The sequence below is a fragment of the Coregonus lavaretus genome (genome assembly GCF_964263955.1).
Source record: "Coregonus lavaretus genome assembly, contig: HAP1_SCAFFOLD_364, whole genome shotgun sequence".
Taxonomy (NCBI): domain Eukaryota; kingdom Metazoa; phylum Chordata; class Actinopteri; order Salmoniformes; family Salmonidae; genus Coregonus; species Coregonus lavaretus.
The window spans coordinates 448,311-468,192 of record NW_028158284.1 but is presented as its reverse complement, the minus strand read 5'-3'; the positions used below and the strand labels follow the sequence as shown (position 1 = coordinate 468,192).

General features: G+C 43.6%; 1 protein-coding gene across 1 annotated transcript in view; it reads right to left on the bottom strand.

Annotated features, from left to right (window-relative positions):
- Nucleotides 1–1,271: 1,271 nt before the first annotated feature.
- The window catches only part of LOC311124203 (transducin-like enhancer protein 4), a gene marked incomplete at both ends in the record, with an annotated part of 114,926 nt that continues 96,315 nt past the window's right edge, over nucleotides 1,272–19,882 (bottom strand). The window contains 9 exons of the mRNA XM_084198394.1: nucleotides 1,272–1,379; nucleotides 1,812–1,888; nucleotides 2,710–2,860; nucleotides 2,967–3,114; nucleotides 7,311–7,558; nucleotides 8,966–9,215; nucleotides 9,306–9,373; nucleotides 13,002–13,171; nucleotides 19,662–19,761. Coding sequence (XP_084054520.1) covers nucleotides 1,272–1,379; nucleotides 1,812–1,888; nucleotides 2,710–2,860; nucleotides 2,967–3,114; nucleotides 7,311–7,558; nucleotides 8,966–9,215; nucleotides 9,306–9,373; nucleotides 13,002–13,171; nucleotides 19,662–19,761 — 1,320 coding nt within the window. The remainder of the gene's footprint in view (nucleotides 1,380–1,811; nucleotides 1,889–2,709; nucleotides 2,861–2,966; nucleotides 3,115–7,310; nucleotides 7,559–8,965; nucleotides 9,216–9,305; nucleotides 9,374–13,001; nucleotides 13,172–19,661; nucleotides 19,762–19,882) is intronic.

The following is a 19,882-nucleotide window of genomic DNA, read 5'->3' as shown; positions in this document are numbered from 1 at the left end:
GACGTTGCCATTGGCTGCACGGAGTCCCATTATACCTAAAGAGGACGTTGCCATTGGCTGCACGGGAGTCCCATTATACCTAAAGAGGACGTTGCCATTGGCTGCACGGGAGTCCCATTATACCTAAAGAGGACGTTGCCATTGGCTGCACGGAGTCGCATTATACCTAAAGAGGACGTTGCCATTGGCTGCACGGAGTCGCATTATACCTAAAGAGGACGTTGCCATTGGCTGCACGGAGTCCCATTATACCTAAAGAGGACGTTGCCATTGGCTGCACGGAGTCCCATTATACCTAAAGAGGACGTTGCCATTGGCTGCACGGAGTCCCATTATACCTAAAGAGGACGTTGCCATTGGCTGCACGGAGTCCCATTATACCTAAAGAGGACGTTGCCATTGGCTGCACGGAGTCCCATTATACCTAAAGAGGACGTTGCCATTGGCTGCACGGAGTCCCATTATACCTAAAGAGGACGTTGCCATTGGCTGCACGGAGTCGCGTTATACCTAAAGAGGACGTTGCCATTGGCTGCACGGAGTCGCATTATACCTAAAGAGGACGTTGCCATTGGATGACAACAAGCAGTTTCTTCGGATGTTGAGAAAGGTATCAGGAACAATATCATTTTCCTGGTGTGACGCTAGGGATTCTATTTTGGCGTTTTGTCATATTTTATCATTCCAGAATGTTCCCTCTATCTGGACTCCTAGATGGCTTCATGGAAACAAGTGTTAGAAAAGTCATCGGTTCGACAGAAAACAAAACAGTCAGAAGAAGAGCGCTCTCCAGTGTTTGGTTCTGTTCAGGCATTTTGATTGGTCCACAGCCAGGTCAGGGGTTAGAGGTGAGGGGTCATTGGTTAAAAGGTCAGGAACAGTCAGCAGGTTGTGTTTTTATACACATCCTTTAAAACTATGTATATGTGGTGTATATTTACACTAGCCTGGCTCCCAGACCTGTTTATGCTGTCTTGCCAACACAAACAGGAATCCATATCTGTCCTGGGGTGGTGTACGGAATCTATATCAGTCCTGGGGTGGTGTACGGAATCTATATCTGTCCTGGGGTGGTGTACGGAATCCATATCAGTCCTGGGGTGGTGTACGGAATCCATATCTGTCCTGGGGTGGTGTATGGAATCCATATCAGTCCTGGGGTGGTGTATGGAATCCATATTAGGAAGTTGTCCGTTTTCAGACAAAACTACATCAGAGGACAGACAAAATACCCTTGGACAGGGTGACAAGTCAATGTCAGGGGTCAAGGTCTAGTAGATGACCTCATAGACGGTGGCCTTCTTGTCTCCAGAGCCAGTCACAATGTACTTGTCATCCCCAGAGATGTCACAGCTTAGCACTGAGGATGACTCCTTGGACTGGAGAGAGAGAGAGAGGGGGGGGGGGAGAAGTGGACGGAGAGAGAAGGGGATGGAGAGAGGGAGGGGGGGAGGGGGGGAGAGAAGTGGACGGAGAGAGAAGGGGATGGAGGAGGAAGGAGGGAGGGAGGGAGGGAGAGAGGAGGAAGGGAAGGAGGAAGGGAGGGAGGGAGGGAGGGAGGGAGGGAGGGAGGGAGAGGGAGAGGGAGGGAGAGAGGGAGAGGGAGGGAGGGAGAGGAGGAGGAGGCGGGAGGGAGAGAGAGGAAGGGAGGCGAAACCACACGATTGTTAAAAAGAAAATGCCAGAGAAACTCCTTTGTATCAAAACTGATGTCAGTCATCATACAACCGGTATCAGAACTGATATCAGTCATCATACGACCAGTATCAGAACTGATGTCAGTCCTCATACAACCAGTGTGAACTATTCACCTGGAATATGCTGGCTCCGTAAGGTGTTCTCCATGCATTCAGCAGGTTGTCTTTCCCGGTGCTCACAAACCATTTACCTACAGAGAGAGATGAGACAAGACCATCACAATCAGGAATCAGATTCAAACACAATACGTTTCTATGGCAATACGTCAAACACAATACGTTTCTATGGCAATACTTCAAACACAATACGTTTCTATGGCAATACGTCAAGCACAATACGTTTCTATGGCAATACGTCAAACACAATACGTTTCTATGGCAATACATCAAACACAATTCGTTTCTATGGCAATACGTCAAACACAATACGTTTCTATGGCAATACGTCAAACACAATACGTTTCTATGGCAATACATCAAACAATACGTTTCTATGGCAATACATCAAACACAATACGTTTCTATGGCAACACATCAAATACAATACGTTTCTATGGCAATACATAAACACAATACGTTTCTATGGCAATACGTCAAACACAATACGTTTCTATGGCAATACGTCAAACACAATACGTTTCTATGGCAATACATCAAACACAATTCGTTTCTATGGCAATTCATCAAATACAATACGTTTCTATGGCAATACATCAAACACAATACGTTTCTATGGCAATACGTCAAACACAATACGTTTCTGGCCAGAAACACACTCTTGAATAGAGACAAAACAGACGAATGGGCAGACAGATACGCAGACAGCCAGACAGACAGACAGGCAGACAGATACGCAGACAGGCAGACAGCCAGACAGCCAGACAGCCAGACAGACAGACAGACAGCCAGCCAGACAGCCAGACAGACAGACAGGCAGGCAGCCAGACAGCCAGCCAGACAGACAGCCAGACAGGCAGCCAGACAGATAGGCAGCCAGACAGCCCGTACGTACCACAGTGAGCGAACCTGAGGGAGAGGACACAGCTCTCATGAAGGTGTAGCTGGTATTTTTCTGGCTTGGTAACGTGTAGAACCTCGACGTTACTGTTCTCCATCCCTACAGCTAACCACTCCCCTGTAGGACAGTACCCCAGAGAGAAGATCTGGAGGGGAGGACACGCACAACACCCACATTAAAAACAGGTAGTGAGTGTGAAAGTGTTGGAGAGTCAGGGGGACTGTGTGTGTGTGTAGTGTGTGTGTGTGTACCTGTGAGCTGAAGTCATGCTGACGTAGCTGGCGTCCCTCTCTCAGGTCCCAGGAGCGCACCGTGTTGTCCAGACCTCCTGTCCACAGCTTGGTCCCATCGTGAGAGATATCTATACAGCTAGCCCCGTCCGTATGGCCCTGGAACTGCCTACACACACAGTAACACACAATAATAACACACAATAACACACAGTAACACACAGTAACACAACACACAATAACACACAATAACAACACACAGTAACACACAATAACACAACACACAGTAAAACACATTTTGGCTAAGGTGTACAGTTGAAGTCGGAAATTTACATACACCTTAGCCAAATACATTTAAACTCAGTTTTTCACAATTCCTGACATTTAATCCTAATACTGGACCGCAGAGAAGCCTGTTCCTCTGAAGATATGGTACTGAGTAAATACTGCAATGCGGGTTGATTGAATTCAGCCAAAGTGTGCTTCTGAGACTCATTAATTGGATGATTGATGGATTTATCAATTGATTGATTTGAGTGTTGTGGTTTTGAACGATCAAATGGACGGTGTCTGGCGAATGTATGAAAATGTATGCACTCACTAACTGTAAGTCGCTCTGGATAAGACTAAAATGTAAATGTAAATATATAGTTGTCTTGACTTATTTCTTATGCCATTGTCGTTGGCACCAAAAGTTAAAAAAGTGTTGATAGGGGACAGAATGCGGTCGGACCATCATTAAATTGGCATATACATTACTCTTACTGAATTTCCACGTGGGCGAGGATATTGGAAATTTAATCAAAGCCTATTGGATGATAACTTGTTTTTAACTAGGACAGAGGAATTTATTACTGATTTGTTCCAACATAACATAGGCACAGCAAATCCCCTTATTGTATGGGACACCTTTAAATGTGCCTTTAGAGGCCATGCAATTCAGTACTCATCTCGAAAACAAAAGCAATTTAGGTCAAAAGAGTCCATACTAACAAAGGAAATAGAAGGTCTAACAGAACAGATAGATAGCAATAAAAACTGTAACATAGAGGCTCAGAATAAATTAGAGGAAAAACAAAAAGAAATTGAGAAACTTATTCAAGAAAGATCTGTGTAATATATTATAAAAAATAAAGCAAACTGGATGGAATATGGGGAAAAATGCACCAAATTCTTTTTTTAATCTTCAACATAGGAATGCTACCAAAATAATTTATTGAAACTGGTTACAAATGACGGAGTCACCCATGATTCATCAAATTATATTTTGAAGGAGGAAACAAAGTACTTTAAGCATATGTTTTCGTTTCAGTCGCCTCCATCTCCTCTAACTGAAGCAAATTGTTTTTCTATTGATAATGTAAAAATTAACAGCCATACAGAAAGACTCATGTGAAGGTGACATTACAGAGGAGGAACTTCTGGATGCAATTAAAGACTTTAAGTCTGGGAAAACTCCAGGGTTGGATGGCATACCAGTCGAGGTATACCAAACTTTTTTGATATACTCAGAGGACCGTTATTAGCATGTTTTAACCACTCCTATGTAAATGGTAGATTTTCAGACACTCAAGAAGGTCTGATTTCATTATTACTGAAACAGGATACAAGTGTAAATTATAAAGATCCAGTCCATTTAAAAAATTGTAGGCCCCTTACACTTCAGTGTTGTGATGCAAAAATTCTAGCAAAATGTATAGCGCATAGAATTAAAAAGGTATTGTCGGACATTATTCATTCTAATCAGACAGGTTTTTTACATGGGCGATACATTGGAGATAATATAAGGCAAGTATTGGAAACAATAGAACACTATGGAAAATCTGGGAAACCAGGCCTGCTATTCATAGCAGACTTCGAAAAGGCATTTGATAAAGTACGACTGGGGTTTATATATAAATGCCTGGAGCATTTCAATTTTGGACAATCTCTTATAAATTGGGTTAAAATCATGTATAGTAACCCTAGGTGTAAAATAATAAATAATGGCTATTTCTCAGAAAGTTTTAAACTGTCAAGAGGAGTGAAACAAGGTTGTCCACTATCGGCATATCTATTTATTATTGCCGTCGAGATGTTAGCTATTAAAATCAGATCCAACAATAATATCAAGGGATTAGAAATCCAGGGCTTAAAAACAAAGGTGTCATTGTACGCTGATGATTCATGTTTTCTTTTAAATCCACAACTTGAATCCCTCCACAGCCTCATAGAGGATCTAGATACATTTTCTAACCTCTCTGGATTACAACCAAATTATGATAAATGTACTATATTACATACAGTGGGGAAAAAAATATTTAGTCAGCCACCAATTGTGCAAGTTCTCCCACTTAAAAAGATGAGAGAGGCTTATTTTCCACCATAATTTGCAAATAAATTCATTAAAAATCCTACAATGTGATTTTCTGGATTTTTTTTCCTCAATTTGTCTGTCATAGTTGACGTGTACCTATGATGAAAATTACTGGCCTCTCTCATCTTTTTAAGTGGGAGAACTTGCACAATTGGTGGCTGACTAAATATTTTTCCCCCACTGTATATATGTATATGTGTGTATATATATATATATATATATATATATATATATATATATATATGCGAGAGAAAAAACATATGGGGGATTGGAAGTGATGGAGACAATTACATTGATGGAAGTTACAATCTATCTGAAATATAAAACATTTAAAAAAAACTTCCTGACTGATGTCTTGAGCTGTTGCTTCAATATATACACATAGTTTTCCTTCCTTATGATGCCATCTATTTTGTGAAGTGCACCAGTCCCTCCTGCAGCAAAGCACCCCCACAGCATGATGCTGCCACCCCCGTGCTTCACGGTTGGGAATGTGTTCTTCGGCTTGCAGGTGACCCCCTTTTTCCTCCAAACATAACGATGGTCATTATGGCCAAACAGTTCTATTTTTGTTTCATCAGACCAGAGGACATTTCTTCAAAAAGTACGATCTTTGTCCCCATGTGCAAACCATAGTCTGGCTTTTTTTTGGAGGTTTTGGAGCAGTGGCTTCTTCCTTGCTGAGCGGTCTTTCAGGTTATGTCGATATAGGACTCGTTTTTTTGTGGATATAGATACTTTTGTACCTTGTGTTTCCTCCAGCATCTTCACAAGGTCCTTTGCTGTTGTTCTGGGATTGATTTGTACTTTTCGCACCAAAGTACGTTCATCTCTAGGAGACAGAACGTGTCTCCTTCCTGAGCGGTATGACGTCTGCGTGGTCCCATGGTGTTTATACTTGCATACTATTGTTTGTACAGATGAACGTGGTACCTTCAGGCATTTGGAAATTGCTCCCAAGGATGAACCAGACTTGTGGAGGTCTACAATTATTTTTCTGAGGTCTTGGCTGATTTCTTTCGATTTTCCCATGATGTCAAGCAAAGAGGCACTGAGTTTGAAGGTAGGCCTTGAAATACATCCACAGGTACACCTCCAATTGACTCAAATGATGTCAATTAGCCTATCAGAAGCTTCTAAAGCCATGACATCATTTTCTGGAATTTTCCAAGCTGTTTAAAGGCACAGTCAACTTAGTGTATGTAAACTTCTGACCCACTGGAATTGTGATACAGTGAATTATAAGTGAAATAATCTGTCTGTAAACAATTGTTGGAAAAATGACTTGTGTCATGCACAAAGTAGATGTCCTAACCAATGTGCCAAAACTATAGTTTGTTAACAAGACATTTGTGGAGTATATATATATATATTAGCGAGAAAACATTTTTTGGGATTGGAAGTGATGCAGACAATTACATTGATGGAAGTTACAATCTTTCTGCAATATTAAAGCTGATCTACACCCTAAAAAAAACAAGAAAAAAACACACAATGACACACAGCAACATAATGTATGCACTAACTGTAAGTCGTTCTGGATAAGAGCGTCTGCTAAATGACTAAAATGTAAATGTAACACATCAGTACTGTAAAACACACAATCAATATGGAAGTAATATAACAATCACAAATCAATGGAAGTCAAGAAGCACCGTCAACACCAGACCCTACCTGACCCATGTCTGGTTGTGGAGGTCCGTCAATACCACTGACCCAGAAAAACCGGGACAGACCCTACCTGACCCATGTCTGGTTGTGGAGGTCCGTCAATACCACTGACCCAGAAAAACCGGGACAGACCCTACCTGACCCATGTCTGGTTGTGGAGGTCCGTCAATACCACTGACCCAGAAAAACCGGGACAGACCCTACCTGACCCATGTCTGGTTGTGGAGGTCCATCAATACCACTGACCCAGAAAAACCGGGACAGACCCTACCTGACCCATGTCTGGTTGTGGAGGTCCATCAATACCACTGACCCAGAAAAACCGGGACAGACCCTACCTGACCAATGTCTGGTTGTGGAGGTCCCAGACGGCGATGTTCCCGTCGCTACAGCAGGAGAAGCAGACCTTGGCGTCGGGGGAGATGGCGAGGGCGTAGCAGGCCGGGGCGGAGGACGTTAGCTCCGCCTTGATACGCGGGGTGGGTGAGGCTAGGTCCCAGATTGAAAGAGTGGAGGCCTCGCCCCCTATGATCAGAGTCCGCCCGTCATGCAGCAGTCGGCATGAACGGATGTAGTTGTCTCTGTTCTGATAGACACACACAGGCATGGACACACACACACACACACACAAACACGCACAAAGAGGGTTATTGTTATTTGTGTTCATTTTTACATTTACATTTTACGTCATTTAGCAGACGCTCTTATCCAGAGCGACTTACATTATTTATTTTTTTCATACCCCCTGTGGGAATCGAACCCACAACCCTGGCGTTGCAAACACCATGCTCTATCAACTGAGCTACATCCCTGCCGGCCATTCCCTCCCCTTCCCTGGACGACGCTGGGCCAATTGTGCGCCGCCCCATGGGTCTCCCGGTCACGGCCTGCTACGACAGAGATACACACAAGCATATACTATACATAACCTCTATTATAAACACAACAGGATGTCCTATACATAACCTCTATTATAAACACAACAGGATGTCCTATACATAACCTCTATTATAAACACAACAGGATGTCCTATACATAACCTCTATTATAAACACAACAGGATGTCCTATACATAACCTCTATTATAAACACAACAGGATGTCCTATACATAACCTCTATTATAAACACAACAGGATGTCCTATACATAACCTCTATTATAAACACAACAGGATGTCCTATACATAACCTCTATTATAAACACAACAGGATGTCCTATACATAACCTCTATTATAAACACAACAGGATGTCCTATACATAACCTCTATTATAAACACAACAGGATGTCCTATACATAACCTCTATTATAAACACAACAGGATGTCCTATACATAACCTCTATTATAAACACAACAGGATGTCCTATACATAACCTCTATTATAAACACAACAGGATGTCCTATACATAACCTCTATTATAAACACAACAGGATGTCCTATACATAACCTCTATTATAAACACAACAGGATGTCCTATACATAACCTCTATTATAAACACAACAGGATGTCCTATACATAACCTCTATTATAAACACAACAGGATGTCCTATACATAACCACTATTATAAACACAACAGGAGACAGTAGTTATTGGGTGGGCCAACACACACACCCTGGAAAAACATTTAGAGGAAGCACGTATCTGGACCTCCCTCCCTCCCTCCCTCCCTCCCTCCCTCCCCCCCTCCATCTACCTCCCTCCCCCCCTCCATCTACCTCCCTCTCCCCCCCCTTACCTCCCTCCCTCTACCTCCCTACCTCCCTCCCTCCCTAGTAGTAGTAGGTCCTCACCAGACAGTCCAGCTGAGAGACAGGGCTCCCCCCCCCTCCCTCCCTCCCTCTACCCCCCCCCCCCCCCCCCCCCCCTCCCTCCCTCCCTCTACCCCCCCCCCTCCCTCCCTCCCTCCCTCCCTCTACCTCCCCCCTCCCCCTCCCCCCCCCCTCCCTCTACCTCCCTACCTCCCTCCCTCCCTAGTAGTAGTAGGTCCTCACTAGACAGTCCAGCTGAGAGACAGGGCTCTTGCTGCCCGGCTGGCTGATATCCCAGATCTTGACACAGCCCTTCCCTCCTGTGTAGACGTGTCTGGTGGGGTTGGAGATGGTGACAGCACACACCACCTCGCCGTGGCTCAGCGTGTTGATCTGACGGGCGTGACGCGGGATGCCCGGGCCTATCAGGGCGTCCGGAGGGAACGGCACCGGCTGCATCTGGCCGTCAGTGCTCACGTGGAAGGAATAGGCTCTGAGAGGAGGAGTGGTGATGAAGAGTTATTTTAATGTTGGTTTATTTTAGATTCTGATCTAGTGAATCAAAATTAAAAAGGAGACGTACTGTTTTCCTCCAGAGAGGTTGGGAGGAAGACCAGGGACCCTCATGTGATGGTGGGGGTCAAAACCCACCTGGAGGATGGAGAACAGAAGAGAGATTCATTTTTTATCTCTTTGATGAAATCATTCAAGCATCTAGTACCCTTCAAACCAAAACGCAGTTTATATGATGCACTTTTATGTGACTTTCAATTGACATTGCTCAAACATTGCCCATTGATGTGATGAGATGGCGGCTGTAGCCTAGCGGTTATGAGCGTTGGGACAGTGACCGAACGGTCGCTGGTTCGAATCCTAGAGCCGACTAGGTGACAAATCTGTTGATGTGCCCTTGAGCAAGGCACTAACCCTAATTGCTCCTGTAAGTCGCTAAATGACTAAAAGGTAATTGTGCTGCAGTGGCTGTTTTACGTACTCCTGACCAATTCTGCTATTTTTTTATTTCTATTATTTTGTACATAACGTCTCCACCATCGCGTCCTATGACCAAAAACGGCTTCTGGACATCAGAACAGCGAATGCTAACCTCGTAATATCCTTTGTTTCTCGGAGTCTTGGCTGAACGTGGACATGGATAATATATTGTATATTTCAAGGGTTTCTCTATGCACCGTCTAGACAGGATGTCAGCCTCGAGGAAGAGTAGGGGGAGGCGAGGAAGAGTAGGGGGAGGTGTATGGGAGGAAGAGTAGGGGGAGGTGTATGTCTCTGTTTACAGCAGCTGGTGGGCAATCTCTGATGTTTAGGAAGTCTCGGTTTTTGTTCTCCTGAGTTAGAATACCTCATTAAAGCTGTAGACCTGTAGACCCACTATATACCAAGAGAGTTTTCATCTATATTTAGCCATCTATTTACCACAAACCGATGCTGACACTAAGACCGCACTCAACGAGCTGTATAAGGCCATAAGCAAAGAAGAAAATGCACATCGAGACGCTTCTCGTGGCCGGTGATTTGAATGCAGGGACTCTGAAATCCATTTAACCTAATTTTAGGATGTCACCTGTGCAACAAGAGGCAACAAAACTCTAGATCACCTTTCCTCCAATCACAGAGACGCATACAGGGCTCTAGATCACCTTTACTCCAATCACAGAGACGCATACAGGGCTCTAGATCACCTTTCCTCCAATCATAGAGACGCATACAGGGCTCTAGATCACCTTTCCTCCAATCATAGAGACGCATACAGGGCTCTAGATCACCTTTCCTCCAATCATAGAGACGCATACAGGTCTCTAGATCACCTTTCCTCCAATCATAGCAACGCATACAGGGCTCTAGATCACCTTTCCTCCAATCACAGAGACGCATACAGGGCTCTAGATCACCTTTCCTCCAATCATAGCAACGCATACAGGGCTCTCCCTCACCCTACATTTGGCAAATCTGACCATAATGGTATCCTCCTGATTCAACCAAAAGTATGTGGATACCTGTTCGTCGAACATCTCATTCCAAAATCATGGGCATTAATATGGAGTTGGTCCCCCTCCTTTGCTGCTATAACAGCCTCCACTCTTCTGGGAAGGCTTTCCACTAGATGTTGGAACATTGCTGTGGGGACTTGCTTCCATTCAGCCACAAGAGCATTAGTGAGGTCGGGCACTGATGTTGGGCGATTAGGCCTGGCTCGCAGTCGGCGTTCCAATTCATCCCAAAGGTGTTACGCAGACGACACACAACTAATCTTCTCCTTTCCCCCTTCTGATAACCAGGTGGCGAATCGCATCTCTGCATGTCTGGCAGACATATCAGTGTGGATGACGGATCACCACCTCAAGCTGAACCTTGGCAAGACGGCGCTGCTCTTCCTCTCGGGGAAGGACTGCCTGTTCCATGATCTCGCCATCACGGTTGACAACTCCGTTGTGTCTTCCTCCCAGAGTGCGAAGAGCCTTGGCGTGACCCTGGACAACACCCTGTCGTTCTCCGCTAACATCAAGGCGGTGACCCGATCCTGTAGGTTCATGCTCTACAACATTCGGAGAGTACGACCCTGCTTTACACAGGAAGCAGCACAGGTCCTAATCCAGGCACTTGTCATCTCCCATCTGGATTACTGCAACTCGCTGTTGGCTGGGCTCCCTGCCTGTGCCATTAAACCCCTACAACTCATCCAGAATGCCGCAGCCCGTCTGGTGTTCAACCTTCCCAAGTTCTCTCACGTCACCCCGCTCCTCCGCACACTCCACTGGCTTCCAGTTGAAGCTCGCATCTGCTACAAGACCATGGTGCTTGCCTACGGAGCTGTGAGGGGAACGGCACCTCCGTACCTTCAGGCTCTGATCAGTCCCTACACCCAAACGAGGGCATTGCGTTCATCCACCTCTGGCCTGCTGGCCCCCCTACCTCTGCGGAAGCACAGTTCCCGCTCAGCCCAGTCAAAACTGTTCACTGCTCTGGCACCCCAATGGTGGAACAAGCTCCCTCACGACGCCAGGACAGCGGAGTCACTCACCACCTTCCGGAGACACTTGAAACCCCACCTCTTTAAGGAATACCTGGGATAGGATAAAGTCATCCTTCTACCCCCCCTTACCCCACCCCACCCAAAAAAAAAAAAAAAAACATATTGTAAAGTGGTTATCCCACTGGCTATAAGGTGAATGCACCAATTTGTAAGTCGCTCTGGATACGAGCGTCTGCTAAATGACGTAAATGTAAATGTGTTCGATGGGGTTGAGGTCAGGGCTCTGTGCAGGCCAGTCAAGTTCTTCCACACCGATCTTCACAAACCATTTCAGTATGGACCTCGCTTTTTGCAGGGGGCACTGTCATGCTGAAACAGGAACGGGCTTTCACCAAACAGTTGCCACAAAGTTGGAAGCACAGAATAATCCTGAATGTCATTGTATGCTGTAGCATTAAGATTTCCCTTCACTGGAACTAAGAGGCCTAGCCCGAACCATGAAAAACAGCCCCAGACCATTATTCCTCCTCCACCAAACTTTACAGTTGGCACTATGCATTCAGGCAGGTAGCGTTCTCTTGGCATCCGCCAATCCCAGATGTGTCCGTTGGATTCATCCAGAGTGTCCCTGGTGTTGAATAACAACATCTTCATTATTATCTTTCCTATCTCTGAATCAGGAAGTAAGTCAGCATGTCTACACCTGTTGTTTACGGAGCACGTGACAAATACAATGTGATTTGATTTTGATATTGCTCAAACATTGCCCAACCCCTTTATAATTTGTGCCAATGAAAGAAGATTGAGTGACACTAATAAGATGGTGGATATTTGCATGTTGTGAGTTGAGTTAGGAGAATAGAGTACCGTTTGTTGTGAGTTGAGTTAGGAGAATAGAGTACCGCATGTTGTGAGTTGAGTTAGGAGAATAGAGTACCGCATGTTGTGAGTTGAGTTAGGAGAATAGAGTACCACATGTTGTGAGTTGAGTTGGGAGAATAGAGTACCACATGTTGTGAGTTGAGTTAGGAGAATAGAGTACCACATGTTGTGAGTTGAGGTAGGAGAATAGAGTACCACATGTTGTGAGTTGAGTTAGGAGAATAGAGTACCACATGTTGTGAGTTGAGTTAGGAGAATAGAGTACCACATGTTGTGAGTTGAGGTAGGAGAATAGAGTACCACATGTTGTGAGTTGAGTTAGGAGAATAGAGTACCACATGTTGTGAGTTGAGGTAGGAGAATAGAGTACCACATGTTGTGAGTTGAGGTAGGAGAATAGAGTACCGCTTGTGATCGTCCGTAGGCCACGACTGCAGCGGCGGCAGCAGGAGAGAGGTTGTGTAGGGAGGAGTAGCCACCCAGGTCGCCGTTCAGCCCGTTGAGGCCTGGGTGGGGCACCATGCCAAACGCACCCGGGTAAGGACACGTCAACGCCAGCGGACGCAGACCGGGGCCTGGAACAAACAACATAGGTCAACCCCTTAAGGTCTAAGGATCCAGGGTTCTACTAAGCTAGTTGCTTTCAGATGGTCATACCAAGGCTAATTTAGCTATTTGATTTTGCATTTTATAAAAATATATTTAAAAACGTTTTGATGAAACATTGAATTTGGCCTTACTGCTATTAGCCCTATATAAACACATTGAATAGCATTCACACATGGCAAAACAGGTAGTAAAAAAAATATAAAAAATAAAGGAAGTATGTTTTGAATTGTCTGTCCTATATCTGAGAGATATAAGAAAGATAAGGAAATTATATTTAAAACAAAAATGTTTAACCACTTTTTGGGGCACTAAAGTACTTCCAAATCCACTGAGTGTACAAAACATTATGAACACTCTTTCCATGACAGACTGACCAGGTGAATCCAGGTGAAAGCTATGATCCCTTATTGATGTCACTTGTTAAATCCACTTCAATCAGTGTAGATGAAGGGCAGGAGACAGGTTAAAGAAGGATTTTTAAGCCTTGAGACAATTGAGACATAGATTGTGTATGTGTGCCATTCAGAGGAGAGGGTGAATGGGCAAGACAAAATATTTAAGTGCCTTTGAACGGGTTATGGTAGTAGGTGCCAGGCGCACCGGTTTGAGTGTGTCAAGAACTGCAACGCTGCTGGGTCTTTCACGCTCAACAGTTTCCCGTGTGTATCGAGCAGTGGTGGTCGGTGCTCTTTAAGAATAGGGAGGACAATTATTATTTTTTTATGAGCTTGGCCTTATTTCTATTACAGCATGTTGGATGACTGTCATCCATATTCCATTCACCCAGCTCAATGTAACATCGATAGGTTTAGTCTACTATATGATACTCTAATGTTCCCTATACCCATCATGAGGTTGCTACAACCTACGAATAAAAGTTTACAACGTAGGTGCACAGGTCGAGAGAAATTGGAGTAATCAAGGTGACAGACAGTGACCCATTCAATCCCGCCTTGCACACTCTGGCCTGCATCAAGCTGATTTAGGGCTTAATCATTAGTTGCTACGAGACTATTGCAGCTCTGTGGGTGTAACATTTATTGACAATGTTGATACCTTCTGGAAACAAAGCTTGTGTTATAAGGAGGATGGGATCCACCCAAATCATTTGGGTTCCTGGATCCTTTCACAGCATTATAAGGCTGCTTTGAGACAATGAATTATCAATGACCAGCTCATTTAATCCCTACCATTGTGTCGCTGAGTTGTCATAATGATTCAGCAAATGTACATTATCCTAGGGGCGTTGGAAGACACAATGTAAGTAACCTAATTTATGTCCCACTTCCTACCCTGAATGCCTCTGCTGATCCTACAGCTATTGGATGCAGTAATCATGTGCCTATGAACCAGAGTAATACTGTTAGCACTGAGGTGGTGTGCACTAGTAGGAAGTCCACTGTGTGCAGCTCACCCTGCACTAATAAAAATAACCTGAGTATGTCTACCTCTGCTAAGCTTCCCAGTAAAGCAATAAAAACAATCAAGCATCCCAGAAAAGTGCTAAAAATAGCCCACATTAACATATGTAGCTTAAGAAACATGGTTCATGAAATTAATAACTTGCTAGTAACAGATGACATTCATATTCTGACTATCTCTGAAACTCACTTAGATAATACCTTTGATGATACAGTGGTAGCAATACATGGTTATAACATCTACAGAAAAGACAGAAATGCCAACGAGGGCGGTGTTGCGGTCTATATTCAGAACCACATTCCTGTAAAGCTTAGAGATGATCTCATGTTAAATACTGTTGAAGTAATATGGCTACAGGTTCAAAAAGCCCATTCTGGTGGGAAGCTGCTATAGACCACCAAGTGCTAACAGCCAGTATCTGGATAACATGTGTGAAATGCTTGATAATATACACTACCGTTCAAAAGTTTGGGGTCACTTAGAAATGCCCTTCTTTTCGAAAGAAAAGCAATTTTGTTGTCCATTAAAATAACACCAAATTGATCAGAAATAAAGTGTAGACATTGTTAATGTTGTAAATGGCTATTGTAGCTGGAAACGGCTGATTTTTACTGGAATATCTACATAGGCGTACAGAGGCCCATTATCAGCAATCATCAGTCCTGTGTTCCAATGGCACGTTGTGTTTGCTAATCCAAGGTTATAATTTTAAAAGGCTAATTGATCATTATAAAACCCTTTCGCAATTATGTTAGTACAGCTGAAAACTGTTGCGCTGATTAAAGAAGCAATAAAACTAGCCTTCTTGAGACTAGTTGAGTATCTGGAGTATCAGCAATTGTGGGTTCAATTACAGGCTCGAAATGGCCAGAAACAAATAACTTTCTTCTCAAACTTGTCTGTCTATTCTTGTTCTGAGAAATGAAGGCTATTCCATGCGAGAAATTGCCAAGAAACTGAAGATCTCATACAACGCTGTGTACTACTCCCTTCACAGAACAGTGCAAACTGGCTCTAACCAGAATAGAAAGAGGAGTGGGAGGCCCCGGTGCACAACTGAGCAAGAGGACAAATACATTAGAATGTCTAGTTTGAGAAACAGACGCCTCACAGGTCCTCAACTGGCAGCTTCATTAAATAGTACCCACAAAACACCAGCCTCAACGTCAACAGTGAAGAGGCGACTCCGGGATGCTGACTACCTAGGCAGAGTTGCAAAGAAAAAGACATATCTCAGACTGCCCATTTTAAGATTTTATTTTTATTGGCCAGTCTGAGATATGGCTTTTTCTTTGCAACTCTAATAAGCATGCACCCATTAACAAAATGACTGTAAAAACGGTTAAATCCCTGTGGATTGATGAGGAATTCGAAAATTGTATGGTTGAGAGGGATGAGGCAAAAGAGATGGCAAATAGGTCTGGCTGTACAACCAATTGGCAAAAGTACTGCAAATTGAGAAATCATGTGACTAAACTGAATAAAATGAAGAAGAAACTACACTATGAAACAAAGAGAATTGACATAAAGAATGATAGTAAAAAGCTTTGGAGCACCTTAAATGAAATTTTGGGCAATAAGGCAAACTCTGCTCCATCATTCATTGAATCAGATGGCTAATTAATCACAAAACCCACTGATATTGCCAACTACTTTTATAAAAAAAATATTGGCAAAATTAGCAAACTTAGGCATGACATGGCAGCAACAAACGTTGACACTACACATCCAAGTATATCTGACCAAATTATTAAATACAAACATTGTCATTTTGAATTCCGTAAAGTAAGTGTGGAAGAGGTGAAAAAAGTATTATTGTCGATCAACAATGACAAGCCACTGGGGTCTGATAACTTGGATGGAAAATTACTGAGGATAATAGCGGACGATATTGCCACTCCTATTTGACATATCTTCAATTTAAGCCTACTAGAAAGTGTGTGCCCTCAGGCCTGGAGGGAAGCAAAAGTTATTCCCCTACCTAAGAATAGTAAAGCCCCCTTAACTGGCTCAAATAGCCGACCAATCAGCCTGTTACCAACCCTTAGTAAACTTTTGGAAAAAATTGTGTTTGTCCAGATAAAATGCTACTTTACAGTAAACAAATTGACAACAGACTTTCAGCACGCTTATAGGGAAGGACATTCAACAACCACAGCACTTACACAAATGACCGATGATTGGCTGAGATAAATTGATGATACAAATATTGTGGGGGCTGATTTATTAGACTTTAGCGCGGCTTTTGACATTATCGATCATCGTCTGTTGCTGGAAAAACGTATGTGTTATGGCTTTACACCTCCTGCTATATTGTGGATAAAGAGTTACCTGTCTAACAGAACACAGAGGGTGTTCTTTAATGGAAGCCTCTCCAACAAAATCCAGGTAGAATCAAGAATTCCCCAGGGCAGCTGTCTAGGCCCCTTACTTGTTTCAATTTTTACTAACGACTTGCCAATGGCTTTGAGTAAAGTCTATAATAAAGCACTGCTCTGCATTCATGTGGCGCAGGTCCATTCTTGCGGCGCAGGTCCTGGTCCAGGCACTTGTCATCTCCCGTCTGGACTACTGCAACTCGCTGTTGGCTGGGCTCCCTGCCTGTGCCATTAAACCCCTACAACTCATCCAGAATGCCGCAGCCCGTCTGGTGTTCAACCTTCCCAAGTTCTCTCACGTCACCCCCCTCCTCCGCACACTCCACTGGCTTCCAGTTGAAGCTCGCATCCGCTACAAGACCATGGTGCTTGCCTATGGAGCAGTGAGGGGAACGGCACCTCTGTACCTTCAGGCTCTGATCAGTCCCTACACCCAAACGAGGACATTGCGTTCATCCACCTCTGGCCTGCTGGCTCCCCTTCCTCTGCGGAAGCACAGCTCCCGCTCAGCCCAGTCAAAACTGTTCGCTGCTCTGGCACCCCAATGGTGGAACAAGCTCCCTCACGACGCCAGGACAGCGGAGTCACTCACCACCTTCCGGAGACATTTGAAACCCCACCTCTTTAAGGAATACCTGGGATAGGATAAAGTATTCCTTCTAACCCCCCCCCCCCCCCCCCAAATTGTAAAGTGGTTATCCCACTGGCTATAGGGTGAACGCACCAATTTGTGAGTCGCTCTGGCTAAGAGCGTCTGCTAAATGACGTTAATGTGCCCTTGAGCAAGGCACTTAACCCTAATTGCTCCTGTAAGTCGCTCTGGTTAAGAGCGTCTGCTAAATGACTAAAATGTAAATGTAATTCTTAACAGCACTATCAACAAGGCAGGTCCTACAGGCCCTAGTTTTGTCGCAACTGGACTACTGTTCAGTCGTGTGGTCAGGTGCCACAAAGAGGGACTTAGGAAAATTGCAATGACTAAAATGTAAATTTAGCAGACGCTCTTATCCAGAGCGACTTACAGTTAGTGAGTGCATAATTATTTTTTTTCATACTGGCCCCCCGTGGGAATCGAACCCACAACCCTGGCGTTACAAACACCATGCTCTACCAACTGAGCTACATGGGACTATTATATTTCAAAATTAAAATCTAATTCTCTAGCCTATACTTGTAACTTTGTAGGCCACATGTGCTGCACCAGAATCACATGTTCTCTTCTGCTTTATCATGGTTTGAACAATGTGCGTAATTCCAGTCCATATAATACAGCATAATACAATACAGTACAGTAATACAGTTCACACTCAAAAAGATTAGCCTACTGGAGCTAGTTTCATTTATTTACCCAAGAAAGCATATAGCTAGCTACATCTATGGGCTTTATATAGCTAGCTACATCTATGGGCTTTTATATAGCTAGCTACATCTATGGGCTTTATATAGCTAGATACATCTATGGGCTTTATATAGCTAGCTACATCTATGGGCTTTATTTAGCTAGCTACATCTATGGGCTTTATATAGCTAGCTACATCTATGGGCTTTTATATAGCTAGCTACATCTATGGGCTTTTATATAGCTAGCTACATCTATGGGCTTTTATATAGCTAGCTACATCTATGGGCTTTATATAGCTAGCTACATCTACGGGCTTTTATATAGCTAGATACATCTATGGGCTTTATTTAGCTAGCTACATCTATGGGCTTTATATAGCTAGATACATCTATGGGCTTTATATAGCTAGCTACATCTATGGGCTTTATATAGCTAGCTACATCTATGGGCTTTATATAGCTAGCTACATCTATGGGCTTTATATAGCTAGCTACATCTATGGGCTTTTATATAGCTAGCTACATCTATGGGCTTTTATGTTTTTCTGTCATGCGTAAGGCGCATATATATCATATATGTATTGGATAACCAATCATTTGGGGTTTTCTGGGCTTGGGATCATAAAATGTCTTTAATATATGGCTCATCAGACTCGGGTAGCATCAGGCTTGAATTTTCAATCAAAGCTCTAATCAAATCCAGTCCTATTTATATGCTTTATATGCTTTGGAATGACACTTCACTTCCGGTTTTGGCGGAAAATACTGGGTTACCCAGGAAAAAAGTTATTTTTTGTAAAATACAGAGAAAATATTCAACCCTAGTAGAGTAGAGTACATGCCCCGACAAATTGAGGCTGTTCTGAGGTCAAAGGGGGGTGCAACTCAAAATTAATAAGATATTCCTAATGTTTTGTACACTCAGTGTATACTTACATTCATTTTAACTGCTCAGACAAGTCTTGTGAGGCTTGTGGGTGTCCTAGAGAATTCAATGGTGGGGTCATTATTAGTGTGTAGCCGAAACTGTTCGGGCGCTACAGACCGAAGTTGGCAGACCTGGTGGTACCGACCTCAGACGAGTCCCGTGACGCTTGTGAGGTTCGTAGAGCAAAACACCAAGCCATTTCCGTATTAGTTTGTAGCCCGTTATTTTTTATTTTTTCCAATTTTGGGGGGTAGATCTGCTTAATATTGCAGATAGATTGTAACTTCCATCAATTAAAAAAGATGAAAGAAAGGTTAAATGAAATGTAAAGAATGTTACTAAAAAACGTCCGTATTAAAAGTGTTTAAAGTCATCAGTGTGTCTCACCCATGACCTCTACTCTCAGACCGGGGGTCGAGGTGCTGCTGGGAGTAGGGGCGTCAGAGCGAGGGATGGGGGTCAGGGTGCTGGACTTAGACTTCTCATTCTGGAAATCAAAGGGTAAAAGGGTCATAATGCACTCATAACAAGAAATGTTTTAAGCACTGAACTCTGGTATATGAGAGATCAGAAAATCCAATGGTAGAAATATTTATAGTTCTAAATAA